Source organism: Taudactylus pleione, unplaced genomic scaffold (genome assembly GCF_031769625.1).
Source record: "Taudactylus pleione unplaced genomic scaffold, aTauple2 ptg000086l, whole genome shotgun sequence".
Classification (NCBI taxonomy): domain Eukaryota; kingdom Metazoa; phylum Chordata; class Amphibia; order Anura; family Myobatrachidae; genus Taudactylus; species Taudactylus pleione.
In genome coordinates, this window is record NW_028284488.1 from 32565316 (window position 1) to 32578533 (window position 13218).

The 13218-nt window shown below is 41.6% G+C and overlaps 1 protein-coding gene across 1 annotated transcript in view; it reads right to left on the bottom strand.

Moving 5' to 3' along the window:
• The window catches only part of PTPN12 (protein tyrosine phosphatase non-receptor type 12), a 143382-nt gene that overhangs the window by 54553 nt on the left and 75611 nt on the right, over window positions 1–13218 (bottom strand). Inside the window, exons 5-7 of the mRNA XM_088468821.1 lie at window positions 3705–3743; window positions 2262–2333; window positions 1462–1521 (exon numbers count right to left, since the gene is read on the bottom strand). Coding sequence (XP_088324947.1) covers window positions 1462–1521; window positions 2262–2333; window positions 3705–3743 — 171 coding nt within the window. The remainder of the gene's footprint in view (window positions 1–1461; window positions 1522–2261; window positions 2334–3704; window positions 3744–13218) is intronic.

A 13218-nucleotide genomic window follows, 5' to 3' on the forward strand; every position in this document is an offset into this window, starting at 1 on the left:
TTTCAGAACCTAATATACCCAAGCTAGTGTCTGTGACTGAGAGATACCTACTCCTTATTTATCCCACTAGGGAATTAGATTTTTTCCTTTTCTTTAGGAGTACTTATTTGTGATTATATAATCGCCGCATTTCCAGGAAATAACTCATTGTTTCATAACTATTTCCTATGTATTTTAAGGAGTATACTAATTAAACTTGATATTTTAACTTAATCAAAAATTATTATATATATCAAAATGGTAAGTGATGATTAAGAGTGCCCCACAAAAGGAGTCATATTCACTTGCTTAGGCAAGGATTTTTGTGTTATACTAACATAGTAAAACAGCTAATCAGAGCTAAATGTAAAACATTGCACTACCACCCTTACTTTTATACAAGCAGTAATTAGGGTTTATGTACCACTGTATAAGACACACTGAAATGCAATATATAAAAATGTGTGTTGAAAATAAGGGATCACTCACTGGCAACATCATGGTATACTATCATTTATAATTAGATTATATGAAATAATGAAATAGAAATATTATAACATTCCCTTTATGTACTTTCATTTTATAGTTAAAAATGTATAACAAAACTACTGGAATGTTACTAATACAATGCAATCCAATTTATTTAATGACCCTTGAGAACTTGCTCAATTTTAGTAGTATCATTAAAGTGTCTCAGTTTTAAAGCCTTAAGAAAAATGATATCTGATGACAGTGATTAGAATTGCAGCCTTGATAGTTTCCTACGAAGTCTCAGTCTCCCTTTTCATCCTCTTCTCGGGTTGGGTACGGGATTCCAGTGGTCAGAATCCCGACGCTGGCATCCCAACTTTGTTACAATCCCGACGCCTACAGATAAGTACCCCCCTACCCTAACTCTGCCCCAAACCCTCCCTCCCCCTTAGTGCCTAAACCTAAATACTGCCTAAACGTTAACCCTCCCCCCTAGTGCCTAACCCTAACTCCACTACTTAACTTTGGGATGCCGGCGCCGGGATTCTGAGTAGGATTGGGTTCCGGCGACGACAACCCATTGCCGGTATTTAAACTACATCCCCTCTCATCTGTATTCTTTTATGTCAATTTGGTCTGTTTTATATTTGCGGTTTTCCGCTGATACAGTTCCCACATCTTTGGCCTCATGCAATAAAATGCAATCATTTAGTTACATAACACTACTTCAAAAGTCTTATTAATCACCATTGTTATACCAAGTCACAGCACTGCCAAGCAATGTACTGTATAACATTTCTTTCCATAATAATGGAAGCTCATCTGTTGAGAAAATAAAATTTTTCCTTAATAAACCATTTTAATATCTTTAATATTTAATCAAAGAAACAAAATAATGAGCATGCGGTGCATACATATTCTAATCACAGGCGTTATACATTCACATATAAAAAATAAAAGGGGGGTGGGGGGTATCTAGACAGACAGGGGATTTTCTGAGACCACACTTACGTTCTGAAACTCCAACAGAAGTGTTCTAACAAAGTAATCTTTCCTCGACTGTTCTTCCTCCTATATAAGGACAGATAAACGAGTCATTCATAATGCATTCCTATTAACAGCAAATAAACAGTGGTTTGAGGTGTTACTTTTGAATGAAGCTGCTTATTTACAAGTTGATATGAATAGGTGTACTGAACATAGATTTCATCTAGAATCAACATAAATATAACATTAGTAAAATTGATTATTTGCTATACAGATTGTCAAAACAGACACCATAGAGACCTTATGTGTCACAATTCAGACAGCAATACTAATGCCACTACTGAGCACTAGGAGTTACAAGTCAATTCAGAGTCAAGTCAATAGCATAAATTTTCAGCTCCAATGTACAGTTAACATTAATGCATTTTTATAAAACGGGCTTAAATTGTTTTAGTGCTGCTAGAAAGGCATAGGGCATGCCCCACCACATTAACCCACATCCGCAACCTACCCACAAGACACTATAGTGTGCATGCCCCACATCCCTCTTTCCTCAGCTCCTCCCACCCCTGTAACTCAATTCAGCCATGCCCACATCACCTCCCCTGACAGCCCGGCTGTCCCCGTCAGTCATTCCTGCTGTGCCTGACACCTCCCATTCTCCTCAAATCTGCCCCACCCGGTCACTCAGCCCACCCCAGGAAAAATAAGAACCTGGGAACAACAGCTCCAAATTTCAGTAAAAAGAATAATTGTAAATATGGAGTTGTTGATGGAGAAGTAGTAACCATGTGAGCATACCATAGTCTGTAATGCATACTTACACAAGAAACATGGAACAGCCCAAACGTTAAAGGCTGTTCGCCAAAGTTTGGGTAATAACGCTCACATTTTTTCTGTCAGAAAAATAAAAATAAATTGAAATACATTAAAAAAAAAATTAAAGTATACACATTATACATTCTTGTGCTTGGTGTTACGTACAATACATAACTTTGAAAACAATGCATTAAACACATACACATAAAAGACAGTATCCTGCATCTCACACACTTTAGCTAGTTAAGCTTGCTGTGGGAAACACTGTCCTTACAGCTTATGTGACAGAACCAGATAAAATGTGAATCAAATCATCAAATTTCTCTGAATAGAAAGCCACACAGATTTCTTAAACTGCAATTTGGCACCAACTTTAAAAGGTGATTTCAAAGAAGTTTAGTTGAGAGTATAGTGTAAAAATTTAAACAAGAAGTTGAAACTGGTAACGGCTCAGGTGGTCTCCAGATTTAACAGCAAACAAGTCTGTATATATTAATAATTAGACTTAATATAAGTTCATGTAATTAAAACTATAAATTTTTACAAGTTTTGGGTTAACGGCAACATTTTGAAACTTTAATTTCCAAATGAACCTTTTTAAATAAGCAATAACAATTATCTGTAAATTTGGCCTGCACTGTTTAAACATACTCTATTTTCCACAAAATAACCAATATCAGATCTGCAATATCAGATCTGCATTACTTCCTATTGATTGTCTACATTTGTAGGAAACCTGTGCTTTGTGTACCAATGAGTATAACAGATACAAGGGAAACTACAGTCAGTGAAATAGAACACTCAGGGGTATATGTACTAAGCCTTGGAGAGAGATAAAGTACCAACCAATAAGCTCCTTACTCTTATTTTTACAGGCTGTAAGGAGCTTATTGGTTGGTACTTTATATCCATCCATTTCTTAGTACATCTCCCCCAGAATCTTTTGAGTTGGAATGAATCTGGGTTTAAAATGGTTTTAGGAAAAATTGTGAGGGGTCCTTGGGTTGGCAGTGGTGGTAGGGGGGTTGGAGAGAGTCTGCTTTGGGCACGTGGTGTTTGATTACATTTTGTTTTAATTGACTATGGAGCGAAGACAAATGTGTGGTCATTCTGAAGGCTAGAGTTCTACACGTGTGGCAGGTAAGTGTATCAGCTGCCTTTTACTACGTCTCTAACTGCTGAGTTTATTTTCTATAGTCTCTCCACCTTTTATCAGTCATCTCCTTATAGAAAGTTATTTTTCAAATATACAAAGCTGTATTCTCCCTGCAGTATGCATGTAACTACTTTTCTTTAACGCAAGTTAAAGAAAAGTTACTATTATTTACTAATAATTACATTCAGTTTTAAGTACTGTCCATATACCAATTGGTAAAATTGTAACTAAAACCCCAAAGGAAGGACAAGTAAACAAATTTTAGCTTAGGTTATTGTTCCACAATACATACCCGCCCCATTTCAAATTCACGACAAGCCATTACAATGATCTATAGGGAAATATAAAAAAAGAAAAAAAAAAAAGTTAGTAAAAATCAGGTTAACAACATTTCTTCTTGAGATTGTAAATGCCTCTAGCATATTTTTCATGAGCAGTGTTCTACATTCAAGCTAGGCACAGAGTTTCTAATCTCGAATGCTGGGTACACACTAAACGATATGTCGTCCAATCCAGCGGATCGGAGAGACATATCGGACACATAGTCTAGTGGGAATTGGTATGAAATACCGTCGGCAGCATGGCCGACGGTTCGATTCCCGTCAGCGGCAGCCCGACAGAAGCAGAGTGCGACGCAGCAGAAGCCCGACAGCGCTGGAAATCCCGATCGTGGATAGGTTAAGTATCCACTAACCTAACCCTCCTTAGGGGTGCCTAACCCTAACTTCCCCCCCCAAGTGCCTAACCCTAACCACCCCCATCCCCGCTGCCTAAACCTAAGTTCCCCGGGGGGTGCCTAACCCCAAGTCCCCCCCCCGTGGGTGCCTAACCCTAGCCCTCCCTCCCCCTAGCCTAACCCTCCCGGGGGGGTGCCTATGTCCCCCCTGGGAGCCCTAAACCTAACCCTCCCCCCCCTCGGCTGTCCGCTCGCGGCGCCCGGCATCACTACGATGCCGGGTGCCTGTCTCCCGGCGTCGGGGAAATGCGGGCATCTACATCTAGACGCCCGGCATTTCACCCTTGCCGGGATAAGACAGTCGGGGAAGCCGGCTGCCGGTATTTAGGCAGTCGGCTTCCCGATTGCCTCCAGTCTAGTGTGTGCCCGTTATATCGCTGACTATGCGTGCTCCCGTATATCAGCTACATCGCCCGTCGGTATCATTAAGGGATATTGGGGGGGGTGGGGGGGTTGGGGGGGTGTCATGCTGTCGAATGCAGCATGGCCACCACAGTCGCTACCGGTTTCGGCAAGTGTGTATTTACTTGCTGATGCCGCCCCCCCCGCCGCTAACGAGGTCAGTACACACTAAACATAGTCTAATATGTACCGGTCTTTAGCGTTCGTCTCTCTAGGGCACAGGTTCTAAAACTCGGTCCTCAGGACAGTGCATGTTTTCCAGGTCTCCTCCCAGAATGACAAGTGAAAAAATTATCTCCACTTCTGTATCTTTTACAATGTGTCAGTGAGTAATGACTACACCTGTGCACCTGCTGGGTGACCTGAAAAACGTGACCTGGGTGGGGTCCTGAGGACCAAGTTTGAGAACCACTGCTCTCAATTGTCTGCGATGATCTCGCACTTTACGGCAGCCTGAACTCACAAAAGAGCTCGCAATCCCATAGGGTTGTGAGCAAAATTGTGCGAATTCGGGCTCAGAACCGGCCACAAGGGGTGCGTGTTCAGGCGCCATTGCCAGTGTTATAACGCTATGGCAACAGCAACTTGCACCCTTCGCAGACAATTGGATTGACCACAGTATAGAGTTTGACCAATTTACTAAGGTAAGGCTATGTACAGACCGATAATTTTACTTTATTTGTGCACTGGTTTTTGAAAGGACAGAAGACAAGTACTCACAGACATAATTCATCACAATCAAGAAACGGATAGTGCATATGTGCAAAAACTGAAATGCTTTATAAAATTGTATCCAAAACAAATCACCAAAGTATTGTAGTTTCATTCAACTACCAGGATATCCAATTTAGTTGACACTATTGGATAATTATTACCATTAGTTTCTTTCATTTCAGCAAACACATTATCAATGTTTGTGTCCAGATAATACCGAAAAAAAAGCCACAAAATCACCATGTTAGAGATTCAATACTACTTATATAGCACTGTGCAGACTCCAGCCAGTGTGAGGCAATCTGTGTACTACCAGTTTACAGGTCGTGCATGCAATATTAAAGTGTGAGTTTAATACATGCAAACAAATGGTGTCAATGACTGGGAAGGCAAGCCTGTATTAAAACAAATATTGTTTATTATATAAAGGTCATTAAAAATACACGCATATGCAACATACGGTTATGTGAAAAATGGTATACCCTCTTGAAAACCCGTAATTGTACGTATCAGGACATAATTATCATGAAGTCTCACCATGTCCCAAAATCTGGTCAATTTCAAGTTCACGTGACATATAGCCCTGAACAAATTTTAATCATGCAGAGAAAAGGGCAATTGGTTCGGCGAGTTTGCATTAAATCATTAATTTTACATACTCAATTAATACACACGCACACACAATATACATACAGTCATGTGAAAAATGTACACCCTTCTCAAAATCTATATTTTTGCATATTTGGGAAGAAATATAAAATTTAGTACTCACTTAGGTGGGTATTTATCAAAGCTGGAAGAGAGATAAGCTTGTGAGATAAAGTACTAACCAATCAGCTTCCAATTTACATTTTGCAGGCCGAGTTTAAAAATGATAGGAGCCGGTTGGGTGGCAATTTATTTTTTACAATTTTCTCTCCCTAGATAGATACATACTATTTCTTCCTACTTTATGGCAGCAGTCACACGTGGGTTTACATCCCATCCTCATAATATTAGACAGGAAGTTTTATTTCCCCCTCGGGACCGCCCCCTTAGGGTATAAAGGCTCAGTCATCCCCTTCCTCCTTGGTCTTTTTTTCCCCATCTCCTAGCTATGACAGTGTAGGGAAGTTTGTTATTTTTATCCAGAACTAACCTCATTAAGTAAATGCGCCTCCCCCCCTTCCTCGTTCTCCATCCTCACGCTGCGGATATGGTGGGCGAAAGTTGTACTCCTGATAATGGCAAGCAGCTGTGCAGGGAACGGCCGGCGGAAGTGCCTATGACACGGCCGTTCCCAGGATTCTGTACGGCGGAAGTGCTGCACATACGTCGGTGTTGGAGCACTTAAAATGGCGCTGAAGCAAGGATTGTTATGGAGCTGCTTTTGCCCTCCTCTAAAAGAATGGACTTAGGGCCTGATTCAGAGATGGGAATAGAGTGAGATCTCTCTCTCAACTGATCATCTTGGTGAAACCATGCTGCACTGCAGGTGGGGCAGATTTAAAATGTGCAGAGAGATTTAGATTTGGGAGGGAAGTGTCCAAACTGACATCTAAATTGTAGAGTAATAATAAAGCTGTGCAGTATTTGTGGGCTACATGTAAAAGCAGCCAGTATTTACACTACATGCAAAAAAAAAAATTATGTATTTATGCATTGCAGCATGGTTTGTCCAGGTACACAGTTAAGTGCTATCTCTCTCTCTATTCCCAACTCTGAATCAGGCCCTTAGAGTGATCCTGCCTGTGATCCGGTGTCCCCAAATCTGGATAGAGAACCTTCTCCTCAAAAGCCTGTATGTGCCCAAAAGAGGCAAGTCCTCATAGAGGGCACTGTTAATATATATGATAGTTAGGGTGTATAGTTATAGTTGCTATCCTATCCTCCAGTGTCTCTCCAGCTTTAGGAGCCAAGATGATTTGTAAAAAGAAGCACCCTGCATCTATCTGTCCTGCTTGTGATAAACCTTTTTCTGGTGATAAGGGATCTAAGTTTTGCAGTGACTGTCAGTCTGAAGCTACACCTGTTGTTATAATCAATCTAAACAGCTGCAGAATTTAATGGCATATGGTAGGAAAGGGGAACCTCAGGCCCGGGGGCGGTATAAGGCCTGCGGAATCATTTGGTCTGGCCCTCTGAGCATTTTTCTGCTAGCCTCATCTGGCTAGTAGGGTGCCTAGAATTGCACCCTGTAGCCAGAATCTATGCAGCAGGGCTACCTGGAGTGTCCTTAGGACGCTTCAGACTGTCACACCGCTGCCCTTACAGCTCCCCGGACCATCCTCAGGATGCTCCGGGCATTGCTGTAATCACCGGCGATTGTGAACCCGTCCCCATGTGACATCACATGGAGGGGGCAAGGCCTGCACCGAGCCTGCAAATAATGTTATAAATATCAAAATGACCCTCAGCAGAAAAAAAGGTTCCCCACCCCTGGTTTATGGAGTCACAGGATCTAAAAGGTCTAGGTCACAAACTAGTTTGAATTTTGACTGTGATGGTTTTCCACCAGAATTGATGCTTGAACAAGAGATGCAGGATATCTCTAGTGCAGAGTCTGGTGAAGTACAGGATGTTAGAATATTTAACTTGGATCTTGTAGACAGTCTGTTAAATAATATATATATATATATATATATATATATATATATATATATATATATATATATAAACTATGAATTATAAAGAGAATGTGGAAGAAGTGCAGGAATTACTGTTTAAAGACAAATCTAAGACAAGCAGATATTTTCCAGTGCATAAAATTATGAAGGAGATCATGTGTAAACAGTGGCAAAATGTTGATAAAACGTCTGGGTAATGTCACGAGCATTGATCGCATGTATCCTATTAATGACGACCATTTCTTAGTTTGGTATGCCTAAGATTGACGCAGCAGTTTCTGAAATTGTGTCTAAAATGACCATTCCTCTTGAAGATGGAGCTGTTTTGAGAGACAGTATGGCTAAAAGGATGGAAAGCTCCTTTAAGAAATTGCATAGCGCCGCAGCAGTCTCATTGAAATCCGGTGTGGCAATAGCCTCAGTCTCAAGAACTTTGAGTATCGGTTATGAACACAGACTTGGAAAAGAAAATTTCCAGACATTATCTACAAAAAAGTCTCTCTACAATAAGTAAAGCCATAGATTATCACTTGATGTGTTAATCTATATCTGCAGGAGTGACAGCGAGAAGGGCCCCATGGTTGCAGTCTTCAGCAGCGTATATACATACAAAAAAGGCTAGTTCTGTTACCTTCTGAAGGTTTGCTGCTCTTTGGTGAAAAGTTGGAAGCAATCATACTTAAAGTTGACTGGAGGTAAATCTCTGGAGCGAAGGAGCAGGTATCATTTGCCATCTTCTAAACAAAAGTTTAAAGAAGTTAGAAGTTCTAGACCTGGGCGGCAATATAGTGGCAGATATTCTGCCGGGATGACAAGGAGGTCCTTTCATCAGTCCTATGGAAGAAACAATAGGAGACAATGACTATCCCGGGTCCCTGACACAAGGCGAGTCTTCTAAAATTTGCCAACCAGTGGAAAATTACTGTTCAAGACAATTGGATGTTGGAAGTAGTGTCTTGGGGATACCGAATAGAGTTTCTAGAGATGCCAAAAGAGAACAATTTTTAGGACTCAAGTGTAGAGACTTTGGAAGTCAGGTCTCTGGAAGACAGTTTGGAGAAAATTATCAGCTCAGGAGCAATAGAATTTGTCCAGTGGTTGGAAGAAACGAAAGGTTTCTATTCACAATATTTCTGGTGGAAAAACCTTCAGGGGGTTTCAGGTACAATACTGGACCTCAGACAACTGTCCAAGTTTGTGAAAGTGAAGAAATTCCGTATGGAAACACTGAAATCCATTCTGACGGGTAAAGGACGACAGGATTTCTTCAAGTCAATATATCTAAAGGATGTCTATTTCAATGTTCCAGTGGACTGGAGACATAAGTTTCAGAGATTGTGTGTCCTGGGAAAACACCTACAATTTACCTGCCTTCCATTGAGACTGGCAACTTGCCCGAGAACATTTACGAAGGTCCCGGGAACACGATAACTATCTGGGCGTATTTAGAAGATCTGTTAATTGCTGGAAGTTCAGAAGAAATTGTACTAAAGGCGGTAGACAGTACGATATCATTTGTTCAGGATCATGGTTGGATTATAAACTGGGAGAAAAGCCAGTTAAAATGAAGACAGCAAACAATTGCTGGGCGTATGGATAGACACCCTAAAATATGTAATCGCACTATCTGGAGAAAGATGCGAAAGTTTCAAAGCTTAGCCTCTTTTATTCAAGGATGCAACACAATATTACTGGGAACGATGTCTTCACTTATAGACATAGGGGGTCATTCAGACCCGCTCGTGAGCGTCAGGACGCTCGCAAGCAGGTCGATGTTCCCCACTGCGCATGCGCACGACGCAGGGAGCTCCATCGTGCGCATGCGCAAGACCCGGGGACCGACGGGCTTCCCATCGCTCCGGGTCTCGCACCAAAGGGGGCGTGCAGTCGATGTTTATTGACAGCACGCCCCCTTTGGTGGGCGTACCGGGGGCGTGCCTGCCAGACGGAGGCGTTCCCATGGGAACGCCTACCGTCTGAAGCCGGCCCCACTGACATCACTAGTGATGTCAGTGGGAGTGATTTTGGCTCTGATAGAGCCAAAATCACTCCAGGGCTTGTGGCAGGGAGACCCTACCGCAGGGTCTCCGTCGCAAGTCCGATGGTCGCGTTGGTCAAGACCATCGCGACCATCTTTTTGGCCGCTCGCATATGCTGTGGGTGGTCTCCCTCAGCTATACGAGCGGCCAGGAGGCCACTCCATTTTCATGGACGAGGGCCCTGATTCAGAGCGAGCGCTCTGGTCAGAGCGTTCAGCTCTGAATAAGGCCCATAATTCCTTGGGCAAGAGTGAGGATGAGAAGGTTACAGGTTAACCTACTCCGATACAGCAGAAAGGGACTTCCTCTGTCCTATCAAGTAAACATACATCAAGAAACAAGGGATTCACTATCTTTGTAGACAAATACAGAGCAAAACTCCAGGACAACACCATTATTAGAAGCTCCAGGTTTAGTCTTAACCACCGATGCGAGCTTGGTAGGATGGGAAGCCAAGCTGCTGGAGTAAAGTCAGCAGGGAATCTGGACTATTCAAGAAAAGATGATGTCCTCAAACTAGAGAGATGAGGGCAGTTTGGAAAGCTATGAATTGTTTCCAAAATCAGTTAAGAGGAATATATTTAAAGATATTTTCAGACAACAGATTGGTGGTGGCCTATCTGAACCATCAAGGTAGAACCAGAAGCCAATCTTTAATGGAAGTAGTATCAAGAATCTTGGAGTGTGCAGAACACCACCTCAGTTCCTTGTCGGTCCTTCATGTACCTGGGAAGGACAATGTTGTTGTATTTTTCCTCAGAAGACACCAGGTTCTACCTGAAGAGTGAGAATTGGATGCTCAAGTATTCATGAACATACTAGCAAGGTTTGGTCACCCACAAGTAGATCTGATGACAACACATCAAAATACCAAGTTACCAATTTTCTTTTACAGATACCACCTGCCAAAACCAAGCGGAATACATGCTTTCTCCCTGATTTGGGACTTCAAACTGGGCTATGTATTCCCACCGTTTCTAATGATCTCCCGTGTACTAAAAAAGATCAGGGCAGATCAAGTGAAGGTGATAGCTGCTGTCCCTTATAAGCCAAGAAGAGTATGGTTCCAATAATGATGAGAATGATGGAAGGAGACCCTTGGATTCTGCCAATCACACCAGGATTGTTGCATCAGGGTACATTGTTCTATCAGAATCTCCAAAACCATCGTTTGGACTGTCTGAACAAGTGGTAAAATTTCTTATGAAAGCAAGAAAGAAAATATCTTCAGATATCTATTACAGAACCTGGAAAACCTTTGCACTCTGGGCAGATTCAAGATTTGATATTATGAATGCTGACATGCCACAAGTGTTGCAGTTCCTGCATGATGGATTTGGAAAAGGTTTAGCGGCTTCAACTATTAAAGTACAAATTGCAGCATTAAGTGTGTTGTTAGACAGAAGATTATCTGAGGAGAATGTTCTGTCAAGCAAAGAAAAGAATAAGTCCTCAAGTTAGGTCTGTCTTACCCCCATGGGACTTGAATCTGATTCTTAATGCATTAATGATAGCTCTGTTTGAAGCATTACATGTGATTCCATTGAAATTATTAACATAGAAGGTTGTCTTTAACTGCTATTACTTCAGAAAAAAGAGTGAACTGTAGCATTATGGGCAGAAAAGCCCTATTTAAATATATTGCCAGACAAAGTCACTTGCCTATGGGGGGATACCCAGACACTTAAATGGTACATACAGAACGATCTAATACCCAAGGGACTACGTATCAATAAATTACCCACACACAAATTTGAAATTAAATCTTTTATGAACAAATGGGAAGAAAGAATCAATAAACAAATTAATACCGCGCTCCAATTTAGAATGCAGCCTAACAGATTTTTCTGAAGAGATCACCACCTCTCCAACCTATATAAACTTATCTACAAACAATGAAAATCACGGCGCTTTCTCAGGGTTACTTGTTGATCATATCAATATATAGTGTTCACTGTAGCTCCGGCGCAAGGCAGGGCGACCGAGAAGGGGCGTGGTCACCGAAAAGGGGGCATGTCTATAAGACACGTCCCCTTTTCGTCACTCTTGGGGGCGTGCCCGGCACTTATGGACACGCCGGGCAGCCCCCAAGCCCTGCAGACGGGGAGAATAGATGCCGGGGCGCATGCGCCCGGTGTCTATTCTCTGGCGGTGACCGGGTCACCGCACATTTCTTCACCCGCGGGACACTGCGACCCGCGGGTGAAGACAGTTCCCGCAGGTTGTTAGGGCAGGGCGCTTTTTGCCCTCCTTCTGGAGGGCAGGGCGCTTTTTGCCTTCCAGTAAGAGGGCAGGGCGCCGCGCCCCGCTAAAACAGCCTAGCGGGAACGCTAAATATAGTCTCTAGACTTATGTATATTCCCCCGATGTCAATTCCAGGTGCCCCTTAATCATATATTCATTTTGTCATGGTTATGGACATGTAAAAGAAGGAAATAATCACATATAGTGAAGTTCCATTTATTCAATAAACGTATAAAACATTTCCACCCCCATGGGATATTCAGCGTACCATAAATGAAGGTGTATCCTATACACCAGAAAACACATGTAACAACAATGGTTCCAATCCGGATTTAGAAACCTGTTAACGCGTTCCCTGGATCTGGAGATAGTTCCCACCACTCACGCTTCTGGCAATCTGCTCCCACCTTCCACCAACGCGTTTCAACTTTATCAAGTCTTTTTCAAGGTGCAAAGTCTCTGGTGGATTGTTAGTGTCTTAAATACCCCGCCCTCCCCTTTGATTGGTCCATAGCATCATCGTTTACAAACTGTGTGAACTTAACAATACTTGCATTCAACACATGCCTTTTATATCTGGGCATCCTGCACTTCAATTTTGTATAATCATGTATATATTATATTTCATTAAATACATATAAAATCCCGTTTTTATTTTTTTTTATGTAATCTGTTTTTATTGAAAACGAAAACAGCACAGTACATATATGGCCTACAACGGCCTACATAAACATCAAATAAGTACAAATAACAATAGAAGTTCAATGGACAAATATAATCATAAAGCATGAAATAAAAGAGCAAGAACGAACAAGTCCCAGATCGCTTAGTTTTGAACGTGCTTTCAAATATTGCTAGCTAAAAGAAAAGAAAATACAAGAGCATAAACCAAAATAACTAATAAAATAAGATACATAAAAATTAAGAAAGAAAATAATATATAAAGATAGAAAAATGGGGAAAAGTAAGAGGATGTCGCCATATCCTAAGAGGCATTTAAGTATTTATTTTGTACTCAGTAGTCTCTTTACAATTCAGCCAGCAATGCCAAATGTCTGTAAAATC